The sequence below is a fragment of the Fukomys damarensis genome, unplaced genomic scaffold, assembly GCF_012274545.1.
Source record: "Fukomys damarensis isolate Sample0158 unplaced genomic scaffold, DMR_v1.0_HiC HiC_scaffold_20, whole genome shotgun sequence".
Taxonomy (NCBI): Eukaryota; Metazoa; Chordata; class Mammalia; order Rodentia; family Bathyergidae; genus Fukomys; species Fukomys damarensis.
In genome coordinates, this window is record NW_022900932.1 from 716,522 (window position 1) to 741,072 (window position 24,551).

General features: G+C 56.7%; 2 protein-coding genes across 4 annotated transcripts in view; one reads left to right on the forward strand and one right to left on the reverse strand.

Moving 5' to 3' along the window:
* Window positions 1-6: 6 nt before the first annotated feature.
* The window catches only part of Vars2 (valyl-tRNA synthetase 2, mitochondrial), a 29,484-nt gene continuing 4,939 nt past the window's right edge, over window positions 7-24,551 (forward strand). The window contains exons 1-29 of one of the 2 annotated variants that reach the window (XM_033766362.1): window positions 7-569; window positions 703-784; window positions 888-988; window positions 1,244-1,365; window positions 1,457-1,523; window positions 1,620-1,717; window positions 6,997-7,078; window positions 7,232-7,351; window positions 7,697-7,808; window positions 8,327-8,415; window positions 8,964-9,054; window positions 9,162-9,289; window positions 9,396-9,499; window positions 9,644-9,725; window positions 9,986-10,062; window positions 10,148-10,223; window positions 10,472-10,577; window positions 10,744-10,814; window positions 10,898-11,023; window positions 11,158-11,262; window positions 11,387-11,455; window positions 11,572-11,650; window positions 11,736-11,863; window positions 11,976-12,128; window positions 12,861-13,067; window positions 13,832-13,943; window positions 14,100-14,275; window positions 14,386-14,514; window positions 14,596-16,979. In XM_033766362.1, the coding sequence (XP_033622253.1) occupies window positions 366-569; window positions 703-784; window positions 888-988; window positions 1,244-1,365; window positions 1,457-1,523; window positions 1,620-1,717; window positions 6,997-7,078; window positions 7,232-7,351; window positions 7,697-7,808; window positions 8,327-8,415; window positions 8,964-9,054; window positions 9,162-9,289; window positions 9,396-9,499; window positions 9,644-9,725; window positions 9,986-10,062; window positions 10,148-10,223; window positions 10,472-10,577; window positions 10,744-10,814; window positions 10,898-11,023; window positions 11,158-11,262; window positions 11,387-11,455; window positions 11,572-11,650; window positions 11,736-11,863; window positions 11,976-12,128; window positions 12,861-13,067; window positions 13,832-13,943; window positions 14,100-14,275; window positions 14,386-14,514; window positions 14,596-14,691 (3,192 nt within the window). In that variant the 5' untranslated portion in view covers window positions 7-365 and the 3' untranslated portion in view covers window positions 14,692-16,979. Of the gene's footprint in view, window positions 570-702; window positions 785-887; window positions 989-1,243; window positions 1,366-1,456; window positions 1,524-1,619; window positions 1,718-6,996; window positions 7,079-7,231; window positions 7,352-7,696; window positions 7,809-8,326; window positions 8,416-8,963; window positions 9,055-9,161; window positions 9,290-9,395; window positions 9,500-9,643; window positions 9,726-9,985; window positions 10,063-10,147; window positions 10,224-10,471; window positions 10,578-10,743; window positions 10,815-10,897; window positions 11,024-11,157; window positions 11,263-11,386; window positions 11,456-11,571; window positions 11,651-11,735; window positions 11,864-11,975; window positions 12,129-12,860; window positions 13,068-13,831; window positions 13,944-14,099; window positions 14,276-14,385; window positions 14,515-14,595; window positions 16,980-24,551 lie in introns of those variants that run through there. The other variant, XM_033766364.1, reaches the window with a different exon arrangement.
* Window positions 18,039-22,828, reverse strand: Sfta2 (surfactant associated 2). 2 transcript variants are annotated; one of them, XM_010643453.3, is made up of 4 exons: window positions 22,650-22,828; window positions 18,603-18,776; window positions 18,354-18,439; window positions 18,039-18,224 (listed from the first exon to the last, which is right to left on the reverse strand). In XM_010643453.3, exons 2-4 carry the CDS (start codon window positions 18,661-18,663, stop codon window positions 18,138-18,140), a joined length of 234 nt encoding a protein of 77 aa, XP_010641755.1. In that variant the 5' UTR covers window positions 18,664-18,776; window positions 22,650-22,828; the 3' UTR covers window positions 18,039-18,137. The 2 variants fall into 2 exon arrangements, with proteins under 2 accessions (XP_010641755.1, XP_010641754.1); XM_010643452.2 differs by lacking the exon at window positions 22,650-22,828 and having other exon boundaries at window positions 18,603-18,863.

Consider the following 24,551-nt stretch of genomic DNA (forward strand, 5'->3'; position numbering starts at 1 on the left):
GAGGTGGGAGTCCTGCGCGTTGGGGCTTTCGGAAAGGCCGCGCCGCGCGGACTCGGGGGACCCGCGATTGCTGTGACCCAGGAGGGGCCCTCTTGCCGGTTCTCAGCGCGCGGAGGTCCCTCACGTCCTGACGTGCGAGTCTTCCACCCCCTGTGTGTCCTGGGGTTAGCGGCGCCTGGTCTGTTCTTGTACAACAGCCCTGTCACTGCAGCCGTCGAGAAAGGGTGTGCCAGGAGATGGAATGCGGCCACTGCTTTCGGGATCAGGAATAAAGGGAGAGGTTTGGAGCTCTGAGCTCCTGCATACCCGTGGTCTCATGTGCTGTCTGTCCGGGACAGATCTCGCCCTTTCCCCAAACACTCCTGATGCCTCATTTACCTCTGACCGCTTTTCTTCGACCGTCGCTTTGGGGGCTGAGGCCCTCGCGGAGTCTTCCCAGGCCCCCTTCCCTCTCTACACAGTCAGAGCCCCATGGATCACCCATCTCCCAAAGAAACCGAGAGGCCAAACAGAAGCGCCTGCGCGAGAAGCAGGCGGCGCTGCAGGCTGGAATAGCCCGGCAGAGCAAGGTTGGGGGTGGGACAGTTTATCCTTGGGCCTCCTGAAACGTGGGAGTGGGTGGGATCCCCAAGGCTGAGGTGCGATCCAAATGGCCTTGCTATCTGGGAAGCTCAAGCCTCCCCTTCTGTCCCTCCCCCATAGTCACCTGCAGAAACCAGGAAGACCTGGAGTCCCAAGGAGATAGTGTTATATGAAATTCCCACGGAACCTGGTGAAAAGAAAGGTAACCGGGGAACCTGAAGGCCTCATTTTGTTGGCTGTTTGGTTTGCTGAATTGCAGCCTGGAACAAAGTTCGGTATTTAGTGGCTCCCTCCTCTGTTCTTAGATGTCTCTGGGCCCGTACCTCCTGCTTACAGCCCCCAGTATGTGGAAGCTGCTTGGTACCAGTGGTGGGTACGAGAAGGCTTCTTCAAACCAGAGTATCAGGTTAGTGGAAGCTGGCAGAGAGGGTACTGGGTGGTCTCCACATGGCACAGCTGAACCTTAGGGTCAGGCTCATAGTGTGAGCTCATCTTCCGTGGCCAGTGGCCCCTGCAGAGGTTCCTCTTGGCGCTCCCCAGCCCCACCATGTTCCTGTTACTTGCCCAGGGCTCTTTCTTGCAGTTCTGTCTGTCTTGGAGGCACCAGAAGGTGCTGTCCCCCAGTCATCGCTTGCCCTTTGACTTTCCTTGTTCCTCCTAGGCGCGACTGCCCCATGCTACAGGGGAGACATTTTCCATGTGTATCCCACCTCCCAATGTCACAGGTTCCTTGCACATTGGCCATGCACTCACTGTGGCCATCCAGGACGCCCTTGTGCGCTGGTAAGGGCTGTGGGGGCTGCTGCAGTTCTTGGAGGGGAGGTAGAAAGTGTGGGAGTGAGTCCAAGGGCTCACGTGAAGGTGTTTGTTGTAGGCACCGGATGCGTGGGGATCAAGTGCTGTGGGTCCCTGGCTCAGATCATGCAGGAATTGCTACACAGGTGGGTCTGTCCTTGTTTTTCTCTGGTTGGTTGAAAGTACGTTTTCCCATAGAAGTGACCTGACTCGCTGTTCATTTGGCCCTAATCCTACTGCAGGCTGTAGTGGAGAAACAACTGTGGAAGGAGCGGGGAGTGAGGAGACACGAGCTGAGCCAGGAGGAGTTCCTTAGGGCCGTGTGGCAGTGGAAGGAGACGTGAGTATGCGGCCAGGGCTGCAGGGCCACACACCCACTACCTTCCGCTCCTGGCCTTCACCTCCTGAGATGGGAGCTCTGGGACTCCTGGTATTTAGTGGGGTCTCCACACTTTTTTTGTTTGTTTGTTTGTTTGTTTGAGACAGGGTCTCACTATGTATTTGAGACTGACCTGGAACTCACTATGTAGCCCAGGCTGGTCTCAAACTCAGCAATCCTCCTGCCTCAGCCTCCCGAGTGCAGGGATTACAGGCATGCGCCACCATGCCCAGCCTTCTCCATGCTTTTTAAATTGTTTCAGTTTTTATTAGTACATGTTTGGAGTAGATAATGATACCTTCCTCGTGGAGAGCGGTCCGCGTAGGTAACAAATCTTAATTTTTTTTGTTTATTTTGATACTGGGGATTGAACTAGGCACCTTGTGCTTGTGAGGCAGGTGGTGGCACCACTGAGCTAAATCCCGGCCCAAATCTTAATTCTTTTTATCATCATCTTCTTCCTTCTTCCCTCTCTTGGTCCCCTTGCCTTTTACAAAAAAAATCTATAACCTTTTTCCTATTAGCTGTCTTTTATTTTGCTCTTTATGTATATTTTTGTTTTGGTCTGAATTGCAATAATTTCTGCTCTGATCTTTATATTTCAGTCCTTGTACTAGCTTTGAATTTGGATTATCCTTGTTTTTCTAGGATCTTAAGATGTGGTGCATTATTTGCTTATTTATTTGGGCTCATAGTGTTTTTCTGATGTTGGCATTCATAGCTATAAATGTCCCTTCTAGGACAGCTTACATTGTGTCCTGTAGGTTCTGGTATGTTGTACTGGCGTCATTGTTTGATTGTAGGAACTAATTTCTTCTGTGACCCACTGATTATTTAACAATGTATTATTTAATTCCCATATGTCTACATAATTTCTGTGGGGTTTTTTGCTGTTAATTTTTTAGTTTCACTGCACTGTGCATATTATCAAGTGTGCATGGGGTAATTTTGATTCTTTTACAACTAATATAAGCGTGCTTTATGGTCTAGTATGTGGTCTGTTTTGGAGAATGTCCCATGTGCTGCTGAGAATGTCCCATGTGTATTCTGTTGTTGGGTGGAACACTCTTAGATATCTATTAAGTCCTGGTTCAGCTCTGATACTCCTTTGTTGATTTTTTAAATCTAGTTGATCTATTTCTGCCAGTGTGGTATTGAGGTCTCCCACTGTAATTGTGTTATTTATCTGATCTTTTACATTCCATAGTGCTTGTTTGATGAAGTTGGGTGTGCCAGTGTTCAGTGCATATATGTTTAATTGTTATCTTTTCCTGTTGGATTGTTCCCTTAACCAATATAGAGTGACCTTTGCCTCTTTTGATCAGTTTTGGCTTGAAGTCCACTTTGTCTGAATATAGGGTACCTATTCCTGCTTGTGTTTGGGTTCTTATTGCATTTTCCAACTTTGCATTATCCCCACAAACCACTGTAATCCAGAGACTACAATTTATTTATTTATTTATTTTTTGTACTGGGAATCGAACTTGGGACCTTTTACTTGCGAGGCGGGAGGCAGGATCACTGAGCAAAATCCCTGGCCCTGGGTTCCTGTCACATTGATTTTTAGTCTTTGAACTTTTTAGGGTTAAATGTGCTTTTTGTATATAGCGTACTAGTGGATGTTTTTCTTGATCCATTCTGCCAGTCTGTGTCTTTGGGGAATTGAGACCAATCACATTGAGAGTTATTACTGAAAGGTATTAAAATATTTCTTTCATTGCATTACTTTTCTTGTTGCTGATTCCCTTTTCCCCCCTTATGTTTAACTGTTCATCCTCCCTAGTGTATTCATTCTATTAGGTCCTTTTGGCAGTGTTAGCTTCATTGTCTCTTTCTAGAATATTGAAAATTCTTTGGAGTGCTAGTTTGGTGGTTGTGAATTCCTTTTTTTTTTTTGGTATCAGGAATTGAACTCAAGACCTTGAACTTGCAAGGCAGGGGTGGTGCCACTGAGCTAAATCTCCAGTCCGTTGTGAGTTTCTTAAGGTGCTGTTTGTCGTGGAAAGATTTTATGTCTCCGTCAGTTTTGAGAAATAGTTTTGTGGGATGTATATGTGTGGATTGGAAGATTTTTTTTTTTTTGAGCTTGAAACACTTCAGTCTCTTCTGGCCTTTAATGTATGTGTTGAGAAGTCTACTGTAATTCTAAGGGTCTACCTTTATAGCTAATTTGTTGCTTTTCTCCAACAGCTTTGTGTTGGACTTCTGGGATTTTGACTGTGTTGTGTCCAGGAGAGGATCTTTTCTGACCGTGGCTATTTGGGATTTGATATGCCTTACTTTTCTGTTTGTCTAATTATTTCCCTATATTTGGAAAGTTTTCTGCTGTTATTTCTTTTTTTCCTTAAAAGTAACTTTATTTCATAATCTTAAAAAAAACTGTAACCTCAGAGCTAATTTCTCCCAAACTTCCTCCACCAAAGATTAAAATGTAAATAATGCAGAGTGATCTGCTTATTTTTCTTTGTCTTGGTTTCTAGCCAGTCTCATGGTGAGAACATGAGTTAGCACGTACTGCATCAAATGAATTCTACCCAGCAAGGGTGATTTTTCCAGGTTTCAGTGTGCAGGTTATGGAAATTTTCTATCATGTGTTTTCCTGCTGTGACAAAGATTTCAGGACTCCCTCCGCAGTGTCTGTCAGATTTTGAGGAAATTCTGTTATTATTGCTATAAACAGTCTTTTTGTAATTTATGCTCTCTTCTCATTTTTCACTAATTCCAGTCAATCTTAGATTAGTCTTCTTTGTGTCATCTAGCAGCTGATAGAGCCATTGTTCGTATTCCCTGTTTTTATTTTTATGGTACTGAGATCAAACTTGGGACCTTGTGCTTGTGAGGCAGGCAGCAGCGCCACTGAACTAAATCCCTGGCAGTATTCTCATTTTTAAAGTGCCTCTGAATAATTATCACCTTATTTGCATCAGCCTTATCTTCTAGTTCTGCCACTCTATCCTGACATTGCTCATTTTTGCTGCCCATAGTTTGAATAGAATTTTTTTTTTTATCTCCTAGATTTCTGTTTGATACCTGTTCATTGACTCTAATGTTTTGCTAAATGGGTCATTTTGAAAATCATTTTGTTTAGCTCATCTAGCTTCTAAATGGGGTCTTCGTAAGCTTGCTGATTGTTTTATTATATGCATTATCTATTTAGTTAATTGGAAAAATTAATCGATGGAAGATGAGACAGGAGAGCAAAGTGAGATGAATGATTCTCTTAAGAAGCAGAAGGAGGGGCTGGGGATTTAGGTCAGCAGCACCGCACCTGCCTGGCAAGCATGAGGTCCTAAGTTCAATCCCCAGTACCAAAAAAAAAAAGTAAAGGAAATTAAAAGAATTAGGTAAAAGTGACAGCAAATAACAAGAATAAGAAGGGAAGAAACAGAGGAAATTGAGGGAAAAATGAAATATTAGAATTAAAAGAAAAAGGATAAAAACCCAAGCCCCTAAAACATTAATGAAAAGAAATTTTTTTAATTGAGTGCCATAAAAACAGTTCCTCAGCCGGGCGTGGTGGTGCACGCCTGTAATCCCAGCACTTGGGAGGCTGAGGCTGTGAGTTCAAGACCAGCCTGGGCTACACAGTGAGTTCCAGGTCAGTCTCAACTACGTAGTGAGACCCTGTCTCAAAAAAAAGATTTCTCTATATACTTGAATGAGTGGGTTTTTTCATGGGATCTGCAGTCTTGAAATCTGGCCAGGTCGTGGTTTTATGCCTGGCTTTATGGTTTGTAGATTTGTGCCCCTCTGTCTATGTACCCCAGACTGTGGCGCTGTCTGTGCTAGATTCCTCTATATACTTGAATGAGTGGGTTTTTTCATGGGATCTGCAGTCTTGAAATCTGGCCAGGTCGTGGTTTTATGCCTGGCTTTATGGTTTGTAGATTTGTGCCCCTCTGTCTATGTACCCCAGACTGTGGCGCTGTCTGTGCTGAGGTGTGTCCTTGCCCATGTTGGTAGAAGGGGGAAAGCAGTCACACTCTGTCTGTGCTGTTCTCAGGGGCCGGGGTTCAAGCAGACCACTTTACTTGCTGCGCGCATGTTTGGACCCAGCTCAGCCACACTGCCGGCCTGGCTTCTCACTGGAGGGTGTAGCTCGTCCTGGCCTGGCCTGACCTTGACCTTCTCAGGTGGTCTGTATCTCGCCTGCACCCTCTCCACGCCTGTCTCTCGCCTAGTCACTGTGATGGGTAACATTGGAGTCCAAGTGAAGTTCTGTAGCTGTTCTGTGGCTCGGTCCTAAACAATTAAGCCCTTCTCACAGTGGCTCCTGCTTAAACCCTCTCCAACGTGATGGGTGCTGCCCTCTATTTCTTTTTCAACCCTAGCGCGCTGTGAAGGAGTCACTTTCAGAGTAAAACCCCGCTGTTTTTGTAGTTTACAGCAGCCGTGGGCTTTTCTTTGGGCTAGTGTTGCTGGCCTGTCTGTCGTTTCTCCCTGGTGCTGCCAAGTCTCTGGCACTTACCGCTTCATCTGGGGCATTGTCCCCATCCGCAGTCAGGTCAGTTGGTTGTTGGGACCTCTGCTGCCCCGTGCTCAAGGGAAACAAAATGCATAAGGGCTCAGAGTTGGCAGATGGCCAGGGCGAGAATCCATGGTCACAGAATTGGCTGGTGCAAGTGTGGCTTCCTCCTCGAATCTGTGCATTCAAGTGTGCCATGTGTGCATTAGAATGTACATGTTTGTGTGTGTGTAGATATGTGTGCATGCCGGGTATGGTGGCTCATGTCTGTAATTCCACCACTTGGGAGGCCGAGGCAGGAGGATTTGAGGCCATCCTGGGATACAAAGTTAGTTCAAGGCCAGTCTGAACTACATAGTGAGACCATGTCTCAAAAAACAAAAACAAAAAGATATATGTGTGCATACATACATGTGCGTATGTATTTTTCTTTCTTACTTTCCTTGCCTCATTTTCCTTGCTTAGATTTCCTCCCCTTACTCACTAAACCGTTCCTATCTTCCAAGTGCCGTAGTCATCTCATCCCTCCAGGCCTGGTGCTACGCGCTGTCTTCTCTGTGCAGCTTTCTTGGAATTTCCCGAGTGGCTGCCCCTCCGCTTCTGATATCCCAGAAAGTCCCAGACGGGTCTTTTTGTCTGTCCATCTGCTGCTAGGAGCGAGACCAGTGCTGTGTGCACTTTGTTTCCCTCTAGCATGTGGCTAGAGGGCTGTCACCGGGACTGGGTTGGGAGGTGCCTGGGACCGGTTTGGTCATGGGAATCCCTGCGGTTGCAGGAAAGGAGGCGAGATTTGTGAGCAGCTGCGTGCCCTGGGCTCCTCCCTGGACTGGGACCGGGAGTGTTTCACCATGGATGAGGTGAGTGTCCCACGCCGGGATCCCTGTGGGCGTTGGTGTTGGAGATCCGGCTGGAAGGGGATGTTGGGTGGTGGGGGGCGGGAATGAAGGGGCCTCAAGCAGGCAGGGCGTGGCTGAGAAGGGCTGTAGACGGGGACACTCCGGTGCTTCTAGGGCTCCTCAGTGGCTGTGACTGAAGCTTTTGTGCGACTCTACAACGAGGGCTTGCTGTACCGCCACCGTCAGCTTGTCAACTGGTCGTGTGCTTTAAGATCCGCCATCTCGGATGTTGAGGTGAGGCGGGAAACAGGCTGGTGTGTGAGAGCTCTGAGCAGGGCAGCCGTGGTGAGCTCAGGCTCCGGAGCCGGACTGGCTGTGTTCTGGTCTGAGGGCTGTGGCTCTCGGCCGTGGAGCCTCTGCTTCCTCGGCTTGTCAGTCAGAAGTGGTAGAATGCCAGCCGTGTGGGCTGCTGTAGAGGTGAAAGGTGCTCAGCACAGCCCCGTGTCTGGCTTCAGTACGGAGTGGATGTTACTGTAACTGTCACTGCATGCAGGCTGGGTGAGGGCGGGTGCGCAGGAGGGGAGCCCTGGGTGTGAGCGCTACCAAGCGGCTGCTTTGAGCGCCTCCGTGGCCCTGCAGGTGGAGAGCCGGCCCCTGTCCGGGCGCACAGAGCTCCAGCTGCCAGGCTGCCCTAGCCCTGTGTCTTTCGGGCTCCTCATTTCTGTCGCCTTTCCGGTGGATGGAGAGCCTGGTGAGTGTGGTCCTCGGGAGGGTCACACGCTGGCCTGCGCTCCGTGATTTCTCAGGCCGTGACAGTGAGGCCTACCCTGGGGATCTGGGGACGTGGTCCTACCTTGGGAGCTTAGTGTAATTCTAGTCTCCTCTGCCCAGGAAAGAGGCAGAGGATCGACCAGTTCTCAGGTGTGGTTTCTAGGCATTCACAGAACTCAGAGGAAGGGAGCAGAGATGCGCAGGACGTCCCAAAGCCTCATGTTATGGAGGCTGGTGTCAGCCCTGTAGGACAAGGACCCTGAGAGCCGTGGTGCTCGGCACCGGCAGGTCCTGGCTCCACTCGCTGCTGAGCTGCCCTCGCAGGCCTCTGCTCATGGCTCAGGAGAGGCCCAGGCCCTGTACCTGCAGTTCCTAGCTCTGCCTCCTCACTGCCCTGCCTTGACCGCTCCCTGCCCTTCCTGTTTCGGGTTCTCCTGGCGGTAGCCGGGTGAGGGGTGAGGTGATGACCAGCCGTGGATGCTCAGTGTTTGTTTTCAGATGCAGAAGTTGTGGTGGGAACCACAAGGCCGGAGACACTGCCCGGAGACGTGGCCGTGGCCGTTCACCCCAATGACTCCCGATACGCGGTATGTAATACACGGCGTGCTGCATGTACCCCAACCCTCACCCCTGGGGCCCACTCTTCCTTCCTTGGAAGATACTGGCTCCTTCTTCGTTTTATAAAACTTCTCTGAGCCTGGCTGTGCAGTGGTTTAACTGTTCCCTTCTTCCGCTCTCTCTCATCTCACTCTGTGGCCCGGGCTGGCCCGGGACTCGCAGCCATCCCAGGGCCGGGATTACGGGCAGCGCCACCGTGCCGCGCAGCCCTTTTCCTCTTCATGTTAGGCTTCTGCCCTGAGTCAGCGGCTGACCAGCTGTGGCCCCTGGGCCAGATCCAGGCAGCCCTGTTTCTGTGAGAGCCACACTCACGTGTCCGTGTGTCCTCCAGGGCTGCTGCTGTCATGTGCTCTCCGAGTGTCACGATGGCAGCACGGACTAACTGTGCAGACTGAAGGTTCCCGTTGGCCCAAAGCCTGGGATATTGAGCGTCTCTGCGCACCTTAGTCTTGCTCTTCACCTTCTGGTTTCCACTCTGCTGCCCCAGAACCTCCCTGACCCCGTCCTTTCCCTTCAGCATCTCCACGGGCGGCAGCTTCGCCACCCCTTGACAGGGCAGCTTCTGCCCCTTATCACGGACACTGCTGTGCGGCCAGATGTGGGCACAGGTGAGTGAGGTGCGGAGAGGGCAGTGCTGGCAGAGGCGGCTGTGTCGGGGGCACTCGTGCGCTGGGAAGCCGCAAGCGGGGCTGTGCTCCCTGTCCTCGCACCGCAGGGGCAGTGAAGGTGACCCCAGCTCACAGTCCCGCAGACGCCCAGATGGCGGCCCGACACGGCTTGAGCCTCCTCAGTGTCATTGGGGAGGACGGGACCATGGTGTCGCCTTGTGGGGACTGGCTGCAGGTGAGGCCGGCCTTTGGTCACCCCACCCTTGGAGGCACCCTCTGCCCGGCCCCCGACGCCTTCTCGTGTCTCGGGAGGCCTTTCCACCCTCTCACTGCTCCCTCAGGGTGTTCACCGGTTTGTGGCCCGCGAGAAGATTGTGTCGGCCCTCAGGGAGCGGGGCCTGCTCCGGGGCGTCCAGGACCACCCCATGGTGCTGCCCATCTGCAGGTAGCCCTGTTTGAACTTGGTTACGAAGGGCCACCCCAAAAGCGGGGGTGAGCTCTGCCGCCCCCGTCAGAGTGCAGGCTCTCGGTTCTGTTGACGCCGTGCTGGGTGCCGAGGGTATGGCGGACTCACCCACCTCCCTTTCAGCCGCTCTGGGGATGTGGTTGAATACCTGCTGAAGAGCCAGTGGTTTGTCCGCTGCCAGGAAATGGGGGACCGAGCTGCCAAGGTGAGGCCTTAGCGTGGGGAAGGGTCGGGCCTCGGATGGCACCTGAACCCTCCTTAGCCCTGGTAGCTAAAGGTGCCCTGTGTGGGCGGGCACAGGTTGGCCCGAGGGGGCTTGCTGTACCCTCACTCGTGCCCAGAATCCTCTTAGGAAGCTTCTGAGGTCCTTTCTGGGCTTGAAACCACCTCAGAGGCCCCTCGCCTCATCTTGGAGGTGCAGGCCCACAGGCACGCGAGCGCTGGCTACTGCCCCTTCCCCTACAGGCTGTGGCATCAGGGGCCCTGGAGCTCTGTCCCTCTTTCCACCAGAAGAGCTGGCAGCACTGGTTTGCCCACATCGGGTAAGGGTGAGGGCAGTGCCCGCGGAGGTGGGGGTTCTTGCCGGGGTGGGGTTCTTGCCGAGACGTTGTTCGTGTCTCCTGGCAGGGACTGGTGCGTCTCTCGGCAGCTGTGGTGGGGCCATCGGATTCCGGCCTACCTGGTCGTCGGGGAGCACTTGGAGGTTGGTGGCAGGAAACTGGGTATGGAGGGCGTCGAGGGTGGCAGGGCCTGTCCCAGCTCCTGCTGGGTGCCACGTTTCACGGCCTTGGTCCTGTCGCCTGCTGTGTGGCAGGGGCTGTCGGGCTGAGTGTCTTGTTTTACCCCAGAGGGACCGGTTGTGCTGAGACCACAGAGAACATGAAAGCAAGGAGCTGTCTCCTGCCTGCTGCTGTGTTTCCTCCTCACCCCGTGGCCCCCCCTTTTTAACAGGATAACGGGGAGGAGTGTTGGGTGGTCGGGCGGTCGGAGGCCGAGGCCAGAGAGGCGGCAGCAGCACGGACCGGAAGGCCAGGAGCCAAGCTGACCCTGCAGAGGGGTGCGTGTGGAGTGGCAGGGTGGGCGGTGGTCTTTGAGGGGAGCAGCTAGGAGAGAAGGTGGGCTCGGCAGCGGAGCCGGGGTGAGCCCTCAGTTGCAGACGGGGTTGGCCCAGAGGGTGTGCGGACTTGAGGTTTCGTTGTGTCCAAGCCTGTTCTCTTTCCCAGACCCGGATGTCCTGGACACATGGTTCTCCTCGGCTCTTTTCCCCTTCTCTGCCCTGGGCTGGCCCCGAGAGGTGAGGCGGAGGAGGAAGGAAGTCGGCTGGGCGCCCAGATCCGAGGAGCTGAGGTGGGCCCTTACTACCAGTCTTTCTCCCAGACCTCAGACCTTGCTCGTTTCTACCCCCTGTCACTTCTGGAGACGGGCAGTGACCTCCTGCTGTTCTGGGTGGGCCGCATGGTCATGCTGGGGACCCAGCTCACGGGCCAGCTCCCCTTCAGCAAGGTAACAGCCTTCCTCTTGCCCAGCTCTGAATGTGACGCTTTCTGTGCTCCCTTCTCCTGATGCGCTCCCTCCCCAGCCCCTGGGGTGCGCAGGCAGGAGGTCCTAGCTCCCCTGCCGCACCCCCACATCCCCAGGTGCTCCTTCACTCCATGGTTCGGGACGGGCAGGGCCGGAAGATGAGCAAGTCGCTGGGGAATGTCCTGGACCCGAGGGACATCATCCATGGGGTGGGGCTGCAGGTGCGGATGCAGGGCGGGCTCCAGGCGGGGACGGTCTGAGGAGCAGAGCCCGCTGGGAGGGAGAGAGGGTGAGGGACGGGGTGACCCTTGCTGGGTGGGCCGGTGACTTCTTCTCCCACCCCAGGAGCTGCAGGCGAAGCTGAGGGCTGGGAACCTGGACCCCACGGAGCTGGCCATTGCGGCGGCAGCACAGGTGAGACTGCCGCCACCCAGTCTGGGCCTCCAGCTCTCAGCCTCAGATTTCTCCTGCGATCCAGGCCTCTGGCCCTGCAGCCGTGTAGGCATCTGCCCCCTCTTCCGCGGTTGCAGAAAAAGGACTTTCCTCACGGGATCCCTGAGTGCGGGACAGACGCCCTGAGATTCACACTGTGCTCCCACGGGGTGCAGGGTAAGTTAGCGCGCTGAGCAGAAGGCGGCCGTGGGGAGTCCAGGCTTCTGCCATCCGTGTGCGCACTCCCTCTTCTCTCCTCCAGGGGGCGACCTGCACCTCTCTGTCCCTGAGGTCCTGAGCTGCCGCCGGTTCTGCAACAAGATCTGGAATGCCCTGCGCTTTATCCTCGGCGCCCTGGGGGAGAGTTTTGTTCCCTGCCCCTCAGAGGAGGTGAGCGACAGCAGTGGTGCTGGGAGTGCTGTGGTCACATGTCCGAGGGCTGGGGGCAGGAGGCAGGCCAGTGGGGCTGAGCCGTGTGGGTCTGGCGCCCCTCTGACCACAGCTCTCCCCTTCCTCGCTGGTGGACGCCTGGATCCTGAGCTGCCTGGCCCTGGCTGCCCAAGAGTGCGAGCGCGGCTTCCTCACCCAGGAGCTCTCCCTGGTCACCCACACCCTGCACCACTTCTGGCTGCACAACCTCTGCGACGTCTACCTGGTGAGTGGCTGGTGAGGCTGTGCTTCCCACGTGCGGCCTGGTCCCCGGAAGCCGATCCGTGCCCGAGAGCTCAGAGTTAGCGAGTTCCTGGTTGTCCCCTCTCTTGGGCAGGGAAGGCACGGGGAGTCCTGGGCCCCGCTTCCTAGGTCCTGCTGCCTGTCTGTCCCCTGGCCACAGGAGGGGTGGGGTGACTTCCCGAAAAGAGGCAGGCCGGGAAGCAGCGTTTCAGTCCAGCACTGTCGCAAAGCCTTGGGCAGGTGGACACCGGGGGGCCCTGGAGGGCAGCGTGGCGGGCGCAGGCTGGGGGTCCTCGTGCGGGATCAGTCTCCTGAGGGGCTTGTCCACTGCATGTGGCCCAGCTGTGCGGCTCCCCCAGGGTGGGTGTGGAGGGCGACGTCCGTTTCTTGTCCCCAGCAGTGCTGGCGCGACTGGCTGGCGCCCCGCTTGCTGTTTCTCTGTTGGAACTTTTGTCCCTTGTGATAAGCACAACACTGCTTTTTCCCCTCAACTGCATGTCTGCCTGGAGTCCCTTTCTCACCCCCTCCGAGAATCGCTGCCCCGGATCTCCCCGTTTTCCCGTCCCATGTGCCCCATGCCCTGGGACAGCTGGTGGCTCACACGTGCCAGGTGCTGCGTCCCTGTCCTGGAACTGGCCCTCGCACTCCCACGGCTGGCAGGAGGAGAGGGCGGTCACTGTGGGCCTTGTGTCCTGACCCTTGGTTTTCCCCACAGGAGGCTGTGAAGCCGGTGCTGGCCCGTGTGCCCTGCCCGCCAGGGCCTCCTCAGGTCCTCTTCTACTGTGCAGACATCGGGCTCCGCCTCCTCAGCCCGGTGATGCCCTTCCTGACCGAAGAGCTCTGGCAGAGGCTGCCCCGCAGGCCCGGGGTGCCCCCCGCCCCCAGTGTCTGTGTCGCCCCCTACCCCAGTGCCCGAAGCCTGGTGAGTCGTGGGTCTGGAGGGTCTGGAGCAGGCCTCACTGCTGTAGGTTGTGCTGTGTGGAGGTTGCTGTAGGTTGCTGCAGCTGACTGGAGCCTCTGGGGAGATGGCTTGTTCTGCAGGGCTGCCGGGTGGTGAGGTCGGCGGCAGAGCTGGGCCCTTGCTATTGGACTGGTACTCCTAGCTGCATGACTGCCTCAGTTTCCCCCATCATGATAGTAAATGTCACAGTGCTGAAGGTTAGACAAGTTAGTAATGAGTTGTCCCCCAAGTCTCAGGGCAGCTTTAATAACCCTAGCAGGATAAATGTTACATATTCTTTCAAAAGTTTTCTTTTTCTTTTTTTTTTTTTTTTTTTTTTTTTTTTTTTTTTGTTACTGGGGATCAAACTCGGGTCCTTGCGCTTGTGAGGCAGGGCACCGAACCGCTGAGCTAAATCCCCGGCCCTCAGAAGTTGTTTTCTTGATGTTTGGTTTTGTGAATTTTGAGTAGTGTTTTACACTTGATCTTAGCCAAAAGGCCGAGAAGCGATTGAGTAGTGTTTTAAACTCTAGTTTGGTTTTAGTTCTTGGTCATCTTCAGTCAGAGTCACGGAGAAGACACCAGCCAGTGGTCTCCCCAGGCTTTAGCTGGAGGTGGGGCGTTTTGTGTGCTGAGGGCAGATCTGTTGCCCTAGGACCCAAGGCTGGATGGGCTGGGGATAGAGCCAGGAGAGTGGACGCGAGGTCCCCAGGACCCCCTTTCCAACTCTCAGTGCCCCTCGGCAGGAGCACTGGCGCCAGCCTGAGCTGGAGCGGGGCTTCTCCCAGGTCCAGGAGGCTGTGCAGGTGCTGCGGGCTCTCCGAGCCACCTACCAGCTCGCCAGAGCCCGGCCCCGAGGTGAGGGGGTCCTGCGCCCCTGGGCGTCTGCAGGAAGAAGGGGCTGGTGGGGAAGGGGGCGACCTGGAGGGCAGAGCCAGGGTAGGGGTGCAGGATGGCACCGAGGTGGTAACTGACCTGGACCCTGGCCGCCCTCCCTCCCGCCCTCCCTCCCAGTGCTGCTACAGAGCTTGGAGCCAGATGAGCAGGACCTCTTCCAGGCCTTCCTGGAGCCCCTGGGCACCCTGGGCCACTGTGGGGCTGTGAGCCTCCTGCCGCCAGGTGCAGCAGCTCCTTCCGGCTGGGCCCAGGCCCCTGTCAGTGACACCATTCGGGTCTACATGGAGATACAGGTGACCAGAAGGGACTGGAATGCTGGACAGGAGGCAAGGGCTGGAGAGGGCCTTAGGACGGAAGGGGTAGAGGCCTGGAGGTGCCTTGGCTTTCTCTCCACTTTCCCCAGGGCCTGGTAGACCCCCAGGCCCAGCTACCTCTGCTGGCTGCCCGAAGGCACAAGTTGCAGAAGCAGCTTGACGGCCTCATGGCCCGGACTCCATCAGAAGGGGAGGCAGAGACCCAGAGGCAGCAGAGGGTGAGGCTCGGGAGGCCACAGGGAGCCTTTGACCCTGAGGGAGTGCCGGCCGGGCGCTCACCGTCTTGTCTGCTCGCCTAGCTGTCCTCCCTCCGGCTGGAGTTGTCGAAGCTGGATCAGGCGGCCTCTCACCTCAGGCAGCTGGTGGATGGGTCTCCCTGCTCCCCGGAGCGCTGAGCTCTAACTCAACCTGTCTGTGCGGACAGTGAGTGTCGGCTGTCAGGGTGCGACGTGAGCTCGGGGACCGCAGGACTGTGGTCCGCCTGCCTTGTTTGTAGGTGAGGAAGCTCGCCTATGGGATGGGTCACTGATGGTGGCCTCGAGATGCACATGTTACCTCCCCGCCTCCTCCCTGTGTGGTCCCGTCTGAGATTCAGATAAACTTAAGATCCCAAGCACGTCTGCATGTGGTCTTTTATTGTGCTTTCCATTAGTGGTGACTTTCTTGTCTCTGCATTGTGCAGGGGGTGGGGTTTGGTCTGGGAAAGGAGGGAGTCTGCCTGTCAGCTTCAGGGTCTGGGCCACGTGGCATCGTGGGTGCTGGGCTCTGGCTGCCTCACGCTTTCGAGTGGTGGGGCAGGGCAGGGGCTGCTGTTTCCACCTGCTTTGCAGTCTTGCAATGCCCTGACAGCTTAGACCCTTCCTCCTCCTCACCAGATGCAAGGCTCTCTCTGCTCCTAAACCTACCCATAGAGATGCCAAGAAAGGGCTGCAGGCCATGCTGGGAATGATGTGGGCCACTGTGACCTGAGACCCAAGCGTCAGAGGTGCGCACTGGCCGAGTTACCTTACCCCAAACCCCTCTTCTCATCTCGGTGGCACGCAGGACCCCATCTTTGACACCCAAGTACAGATGTGACTGTGTATGGTGAGCTTGTCCCGAGTTGTCCTCCATCCGTGGTCAGATGTGCATGGGCCTCGCAAAGTGAGTGTTTGCCCCATTTTGGGGGGGAAGAAATGTGCTCAGAATGGAAGTAACTGCGAGGCCTCAGTGGGGAGTTAACCTAGTAACTAACTTCAGTCCTTTATGGCTGTTGTAAGCAAACTTCATAGTAGTCGTGGCTTTGACTAGGTGGCTCTTTCTGTGGCTGGGCGTGAACAGTAATAGGCTGTGTGACAATGGGCCCCCACACCTTTTAACGTGTTCACAACGGAGCTGTAATTCATATGTCTTACTGCCAGGCATCTCTGATTTGAGCATGTCCTGTCCACACTGACTTGAACCACCAGTGGGACATGCATGAAACTGCCCCATTGGATGGTGTAAGCCGGCAGGACATGTTAATTTTTCTTTCCAATCTGATGTACTTCCTGACTTTGGGTCATCCAGTATCTGCTCCAGTCTCCACCACTGGGTCTACACTTTTATCCACGGGGAAGAAGATTAAGAAGGGGTTAGGCGCTTTCCTGTTTCTTTTTCCTGGGTCCAGTGAGTATTTCTTGAGCACCTACTCTGTGCTGGGTCCTCTTCTGGACACTTGGATTCATCAGTGAAGGAAACAAAGATTTCTGCCCTTGTTCTTTCATCCCACCAGGGGCAGTTAGAATGGAGCAGTGCACGCAAGTAAGTTATATAGTATGCTTGGAAGTCATAAATGGGATAGAACAAGGTAAGGGTGTGTGTGTGTGTGTGTGTTGGGCAGGTTGTATTATTGGGGATCTGTGTAGATCCTGTAGAGTGAGATTTGAGCAAGGACTTGTGGGAGGTGCAGGAATTTGCTGTATGGCTGTTGAGAAAAACCTTCCAGATGAAATGAAAAGCCAGAGCAACACAAAGATGGGGACATTCCCAGGATTCTTAGAGCAGCAAGGAGGCCACTGCGCAGGGCAGAGCATGTGAAGGGGCGTCTCGGGAGGTGAAGCCAGCGAGCTGGGGGTGCAGTGGGGAGGAGGGAAGCACCTTTGGGCTGTACTGGTTGACTGCTTAAAGCCATTAAAATGAAGTAACAGGAAACATTGAGCTCCTCACCCATACTGGCCACATTTCAAGCGTTGACAACCGTACATGTGTAGTGGCTGCCACGTTAGTCAGCACGGTTATAAAACATTGCTATCATCCAGAAATTCTGTTGGAAAGTGTCGTGGGCTGTTTTAAGAACTGGATTCCCTCTGAAGCAGAAGCGCCTTCCCATTCAAGGGTTATCACCAGGAAATTTCACACAGAGCCTAGTTGCTTGTCCACACCTAGCTGCAAGGGAGCCGTGAAATGTGAGAGGATGAGCTGTACGCCCAGCCGAAATGTTCACGACTCAAGAGAAGAGAATGGCTATTGGGGGTCGATGAGCCCTTCTGCCACCCTGAGCTCTTGTGCTGCTCTCAGCCCTGTCTTGGCTCAGGGAAAACAGTTCTTGGAGAATGGTTTGGAAGCCACACTCTGGGATCACAAGTACTAAGCTCTAGGGGCCAGGCTGAGGAGCAGTTTGTTTTCTGCTCCTCCAAGCTTTTGGGGATTCAGACATCCAGTCCTCCGATTTGTCTGGGGCACCTGTACACCTGGCCCACGGAAGTCACCTGCCCACTCACGCAGGTGAGGGGAGGTCATGAAATACTGATCCTTTGGAGCCTTCTGACTACCTGCTTAGGCTGAATATCCCAAGACAGTTGCAAAGGAAAGTAGATGAACCTCTGTTTTTGTTCCCTCTCATTTTCTGTGCCCCTCATCCTCAGGGATGAACTCTCCTCTTCCGTGGGGAGTTAGGCTTTCCTGTCATGGTGGGGGTGGTGACTGGGTGTGGAGGTGGGCTGGTGGGGGGCTGGGGAGGACAGAGCGACATCTCAGTGCCCCATGGGTCAGTGCATTGGGATTTTTCTTTAAAGGAGACTAGGACTTGGGCCTTAGGATAGGTGTCCACCCTCAGTGCTTCCTCCCTGTGTGACAGGCTTTGTGGTTTGCCCCCAGGAAGCTTGGCCCTAGACCTTTGTAACAGTCCCCCACACATGCTGTGTGTCTACCCTGAATGAGGACGTGGAGGCTTGGGGAGGATAAAACCCTCACCCACTCCAGTACGGCCTGTGTGACCGCATCCATGGCGCCAGCTGGCACAAGCTCAGCTGCCGCCCTCTCTCCACCACTTGGACCAGGCTGGGCACCTGTCACAGCTGAACCCCTTGCCATGTCCCTGAGCTGCACCCCATCCCACTTCCCACCCCGACCGCCTGTGTGAGTCCCTGGCTAGGGGGCTGTACTGGGGGTTTCTCTGTTGGCATCCCTGTCCGGGCTTCCTGAGTCCCCACTCCCGAGCTTAAGTCAGGAAGGATGAACTTAAATCTTGGTAAACCAGGGCACGTGCCTAGTGCCTGATCTCTCCATCACTGTTGGACTCAGGCCAGAGCTTTGATTTCCTCATCTGTGGAAAGGGATCAGAGCACCTATCACGGTGGCGTTTGGGGTCACCATGAGCACCAAAGCGGGGCAGCCGCAGTCCTGGAACAAATTAGGAACTTGATAACTTACTTTCCTTCATCCCAGGCTTGTCTGATTGCTCAGGTGGAAGTGTGTGTGTTCTTGAGCAGTTAATCAAATCCCCAGCCAGCCTGTGTTCAGGGCCAGGCCCTCCTCAGAGCACGTTTATTGGCAGGAGCAGGCCCTGCTGAAGACGGGTCAGGCATGGCCTGCAGTGGCTTCAGGCTCTGCAGATGAGGTGGTGTTGGGGTCCCTTATGATGGAGGGTGATGTCGGTCCCTGATGGGAGGCGGAGGACGAGGCAGAGCTAACGGACAGAAAGGGTCAGAAGGTGAGGTGTAGGACAGCTCTTCCTTCTGGCCCTGGAGACAGAACCCCTTGAGTCAGCGAGACCCAAGTGACTCAGAAGCGGCGGTCTGCCCCTCCCAAGAACTACCTTTCTGAGCAATTCCGGGAGGCTGGTGTGGGAGACGCGGGCCTGAGAAGGCTCCTTCAGCTTTACTTGCAGAGTTGCACTTGGCCCTGGGGGTCCGAAAGTGTGGCTCGGGACCCTTAGGGGACCCAGGCGCCCTGCTCCCCTCCCCTCTCCCCATGCAGGGCTCCCTGGGTCCTCCAGGTCAGCCCTCACACCTCCACCACCCTCCCCCCTCTGCAGGCCCAGGCCCAGGTGTGCTGCAGTGCTCACCTGTCCCTCTTGAGCTGCTGAGGAGGGCCAGGAGGAGGAAGAGGGGCAGCAGGGACCCCATGGTGGCCCCGAGGTCTCTGGTGGGCAAGAGGTGTCTGGGGAAGGGGAGAGCGATCCGCAGCTGGACGTTCCAGTTCTCCCTCCAGGGGGAGGGTTCCACGGCCCTTGGAGAACCTGCAGAAGTGGCAGGAGCGCCCCTTTCTTCAGCCCCGTGCCCCACCCAGGCCCAGGTCTGCAGACTTGGGGGAGGGCAGTGCCTGGTCCTACCAAGAGGGGAGGGAGAGGGGGGCAGGCCCCAGGGAGGTGTCCTGCGGGTGCCTGGCCCCACCCAAGCCTGGGCTTCTTAGTGCTCTTAGGGATTAATTATTAACTGTATTAATTGGCCTTCCTACCACCAAAGCGTTCAGGAATGTGGGCCCGACTGGGAGGGGTGGATTAGGCCAGATTTCACGTAAGTCCCAGTGTCCTGCTCCCCCAGTCCTGGTGGCTTCCTAGGTGCGAGACCTGGCAGTGGAAATGTCCATCTTTGAGTGTTTTGGTTGCTCTAACGCATCCTAGGTTCCTGGGGGGACGCATCTGAGGGAGCACAGAGGGGCTCCCCGCCAGGACTGTGTCCCAGGTGCACTGAGGGGCAGGCGAGAAGGCGGGTGTGAGGCGGGAGTCTGAGGCCCAGCTCACTGCCCTTCGCGGCCTGGGTATCTCACTGAGGCCCTCTGCAGAGGGCTAAGGACTTGCAGGATCGCCCAGCAGGCTGTGGGAGTGGTTAGAACCAGACTGGGGTGCACTCAACAGGCTGACAGTGCCATGAAAAGGGAGGGCCCTGCGCCTCCCCAGTGCCTTTCTCCTCGCCCCAAAAATCAGGGGAACCAAATGCAGAGCAGTGGAGGCACAGTGGACACTGGGCAGAGCCAGGAGGAAGCCAAAAGCAGGGACAGAAATGGGGAGCAAAGGTCCGCGGCCCGACCTTGCTCGGTGGAGCAGCAAGACCTCAGCGGAAGGAAAATGGACAAAAAGCGGCAGACACAGGCGGCATGAGAGGAGGGAGGGCATAGAGGACCTGGGGGCCTCAGGGCCACCCCACTCTCCCCTCCGGTGTCCTCTACGTGACAGCAGCTAAAGTGGCTGTGTGCCGGCTGCTCGTGTAACGGCCCTTGGGGGGAGGTCCCGCCGGCCCTCGTTACAGGGGCAGGGTCTGGATGGCGGGCCCAGTGCCAGGCTTCAGGGCTGTCGGCACTGTCCCCAGATGCCACACGTGTCTTCCCTGGTTCCCTCTCTGGCCTCAAAAAGCGGAAAACCCTGCAGGCTGCCACCACCTAGGGGAGCAATGGCTCAGTGTCTAGCCTGCCTCCCTGCCCAAGGTCGCCTGAGGGTGACGGCGCAGTGCCCAGGTCTGAGGGTCTGCCTATGTCCTGGGGGGGCTTCAGGCTCACTGATGCACCAAGCTTCCTGAGATCAGGCTGGGACAGTGGGTGCCGTCTCCCTGGAGACTGATCCTGGCGCCCACGGAGATCGGGGAGTTGGGCCTCCGTGGGCGCCATGCTGGCTGCTCCTGGCCGGCAGGCTGTGGCCAGACAAGGGGCGACCTGGGCTGGCGGCCAGGTGAGCTGTGGATGCTGGACTCAGCCAACTCTGCAGACCCCATCCGTTGCTCTTCATTGTCCAACAGCTCAGCAGAGCCCAGCAGGGAACTCTGGCAGTGTGCTGTGGCCTCCCCAGAACCGCAGCAAGTCTCCCCACAATGTCTCTGGAAGCTTCTCACGGTGTCTTCGACCCCTGGGGTTTTCCGGCTCCAGCTCCTCTGTCCCGGCAGCGAGCACGCACTTCAGAACCTTCTTCTCCACAGCGTGGAGTGGCGTTTATTTCCTCACCCATCCCTGGAGAGCTCTCAGGCGCCTCTTGGGGCTCTGAGCGGAACCCAGATGTTCCCAGCACCTCCCACAAGAGCGCTTCATTCTGTTTTCAGCGTATCAACCTGTCTCTTCCAGTTGGTGCCTTTTATACCTGCCTAACGCACTGTTTGGGTTTGTTTCTTTGCTTCAAGGTCATGGAAGTATTCTCTTTTTCATTCTCCTGAGAGCTTTATCACTTTAACTTTCATATTTAAGGCCATGATCCATTCCATATTAATTTCTGTGCTTGGAGTAAAGCAGAGGTCAGGATTTTTTTTTTTTTTTCCTTTATGGAAATCCAGGTACTTCAGAACCATTCATTTCAAAGAGCTTCCCTTCACACCCCCAAGTTGTGAGCAGTTTTACTGTCTGCTGACCACATCTGTGCGGTCTCTGTCTAGGCTCCATCCTGGCCCGTGTCCCCTTCTTACCCAGCACCACGGGACCCAGCTATGTGGCCCCAGCTCTGGCAGTGTGGGTCCTCCACGTTTACTTTACGGTGGTCTTGGCCATTTTTAGGGCTTTGATTCTCATAGGATCGGCTCAGTTACAGCCAAAGCCTGGCAAAGCTTTTGAGGGAGGGTGTGTTGGATGTGCTGCCAGCCTTGCCCTCCTGGGTCTCCCCAGCTGTTCCTCTCTCTCTGTCCCAGGACCTTACCCCACCCGGAGGGCCTGGCACCACCCAAGGGTGGGCTCCACATGCAGCATGGCTGTCTCGGAGGCCCGGCCACCATAACGGCCAGAATGGCCCCATGTCCCCGGCGCTCCTCGGACGACACCTCACGATGCGGGCATTCTGACGACTGTCCGCAGGTGGTCTGTCACTGTCCAAGCCTTGGAGTGTGGATGGGTCGTCCCTCAGGGCGGCCTCTGGGGGTCAGGGAAGGTGTCGGGGCCTGGTGAGGGCTCAGTAGCGGGCCTCTTTCCTCTGGGTTCCAGCCAGGCACTCGAGACGGAAACATAACCCAGGAACAGTAAATGTGAGAGGCAGGAGGCTGCTGCCGGCAAATGCGTGCTCTGTAGTGAACTGCATGTGTGTGGTTCTGTGGTCGAAACCCGGGGTCTTCACACTGAACTACACCCCCAGACCTCTACTTTTCAAACAGGCTCCTTGCTAAGTCAGTAAGCTGTCCAGGGTGGATTTCAATTAATCCTCTGGCTTCAGGCTCCCAGATGCTGACATAACAGCAAGGTTTTTTCTTTTTAATCAGTCGGACTACACTCTAACGAGAGAGGTGTTAAGTCCACAGGCCAGCTGCGCCTTTCACGGTGCAGCAGTGTGTGCCGTGCATAATGGCGCACACTCACTGCCACAAACCACAGGCAAGGCGTTGACAGGCAAAGTGGCAGGGACTCCATCGTTAGCCCATTGTATGTGTGGTCCTGGCTAAGCATCCTGGTGTGGGTCACCGTCCTGTAAAGTAAGGCTGGGAGGACGGGAGCGCGGGGACACCCGCCAGCACCTGTCCCCACCATGTGCACGCGGGACCCCTCAGACCAGCCGCAGACGTCTTCATCCCCCACCCCCGCCAGCCCTGGTGCAGCTGTCCCCTCCCTACGCAGCTGGTCTGAGGGCAGGAAGTGAGCGGGGAGATGGGACCAGGGTCAGGGTGGGGAAGGGGCTGGGCCGGCGCCCCTCTCGGTGCGGGCTGGTGCGGCTGAGCATGCACAGCACCGGCGGGTGCCTCCTTCGCCTCTTCTCCTCCGGCACAGTCCCGGGAGGCTGGGATCCCACCCTGGTCGGCTGCTGGCCCTGGGGCCTGAGGAAGGCACCCAGCGCTCCCTGCTCTAGAAGGAAGGACTGGGGTCTCAGGACTGCAGCCCTCGGGGAGCCTGTGCCAGGGCGTCAGCGTCAGCACTCAGCCCGTTCCCAGCGCCCTCCCCAGGCATCAGACTCCTGCACCGAGGACCCAGGAGAGACGGAGGGGCACCCCGTGCCTCCCTCCTTAGGGCAGCCCTGGCTCCCGGCCCCTCACACCCCCATTCTCTCCCCTGCGAACACGTGGAAGACCCGCTCCGTGATGCCCTCTGGGCACGGTGGCCGCAGCACCCCCTCCCCGGGTCTCCCCACACTGTGCTGGGGCAGCGCAGGGGCACCTCGGGGCTCCGCGGCTGAGCAGGTGCCAGCTTCCCGGGCACCCAGCTGAGACAGACCCACCTCGGTGACACAGAGCCTCGTCCTGCTGTGCTCCACGCAGCTCCCGCCCTAGGCCTGCTGCTCGGGGTGGACCGTTCTCGGTGGCCGCTCCGCTCCAGGCTTCGTGTGATGCTCACAGCGTCCTGCACCCTCCCTGACTGCCGAGTCTCCAGAAATCGCCCTGCATCCTCACAGAAACCACTGCCGGAGAGGCTGGGGTCCCTGGAGAAAGGGGGACGGCACTAAGAAAGGGGTGGTGTGAGCAGCCCTGGGGCCCTGATGGAGCGGTAGGGAAGGGGCTGTCTCTGCTTGATGTCCCTGTCCCGCTGCATAAGGTGCCTGGCGGGCAGCCAGTCCTGCGCTGGCCCCCTTGGCCTGACCGGGGCAGCCTCATTAATCTCCCATTAGCTGAGTTAATAAGCAGCTGCCACTGCTCCCTGCCCGGCCCTGCCCGGCCCTGCCCAGGGCCGAGGGACCAGTCATGCCAGCATGACGCGTGGAACATGGTGCCCAGCCCCAGGTGTGGCTGCCCCTCCCTCTGCTGCCCACTTCTCAGGGGCAGCAGCGCCCGGCTTCCCCTCCAGGAAGCAACTGCTGATAGGCCTTGGTGCCCGGTGCTGTCTCAGGTGCTGAGGCCCAGCAGCACCAGGATGGCAGGTCCTTGCCCACAAGGCATGGGAGAGTGGCAGCGAGCCATCAGGAGCGCTGAGAGGGCAGCAGCTGTGAGGCCTGGGGCTTGTCCTGCCCCGTGCCAACCCTGTCCTGGGAGGCCAGTGACTGTGCCCGCAAGGGAGAAGGGAAGGGGGGCTCAGGAGTTCCCGGACGCGGGAGGTCTAAATTTCCGAAGGGGGAGATGAACGGGAAGATGAGGCCTGTGTGCGAGGCTTCGGCGAGGCCCGGGCCTGGGTGCCGTCCTGGCGCTGTCTCTCAGCCTCGTCCATCACTGCTGTCCCTGCAGTCTGTGTCTCCGTGCGTGAACACGTGGGCTTTCTCTGCTGTGCTCTCTCACCTGGTCCTGCTGCCTGCCCCACCCAGGGCGGAGCGCGTGGCCGCGCGCGCGCGCGTGTGTGTGTGTGTGTGTGTGTGTGCGTGCGCGTGTGTGTGTGGCCGCAGTCTCCCCAGGCCGGGAGGCCACCCCGCCAGTCCCGTCAGAGGCCGACCCTCCCGGCTCCTCTCCCCGCCCAGCACCTGGGTACCTGGCTCCATGAGCGGCAGCTGCGGTCACTGTTATCAGAGGGCCCTGGGTGGGGCGGCTCCATTTGCTTAAGGCTTAGTCTTGAGGGCCCCAGCCCCACTGCGTCAAACCTCGCCCCATATAAGACAAGGGGTCCCCAGCCCCAGGTCCCAAGTGGCCACCAGCTCCAACATGGCCCGGGTGCCCCACAGCCTCCGCTCCACTTTTGGCCTCCTCTTCCTTCTAACGCCTTGGGTGTCAGGTAAGATGCCCTCGGGGTGAGAGGTCACCATTACAGCAGGATGGACTCAGGAGAGGACTCCTCCCTTGGATTTTCCGGCCAATCCTAGACATGAGTGAAGGACGGTGGGCATGGGGTGCCACGTATGGTTGTCCGGAGTGTTCACCGCTCCAGTTTTCCGGCTAGGGCACAAGTAGGAGACAGAACGCAGCCTCCGCTGTGCTCCTTAAGATGTGGCCTGCAGGGCTGCCCCAGAACTGGGCTTCTTCAAGCTTGCTCGAGGCGTGGGTGGGCTGGCGGCCCTAACTGTTAGGGGCCCAGCCTGGCACCGGTCGAGCACCTGCTATTTACAGAGAACTCGAAGACCCTGGTGCTGCTTCATCGCCTCTTCTCTCCTCGTCGTGCCTGAGGTGGTCAGAGAGGAGCTTGGAGAAGCCAAGGGGCCGGGCAGAGACACGGACTGGAGCGGCGTGGGGACGGTGGGCGGCAGCCGCTCTCCCGGGCTCAG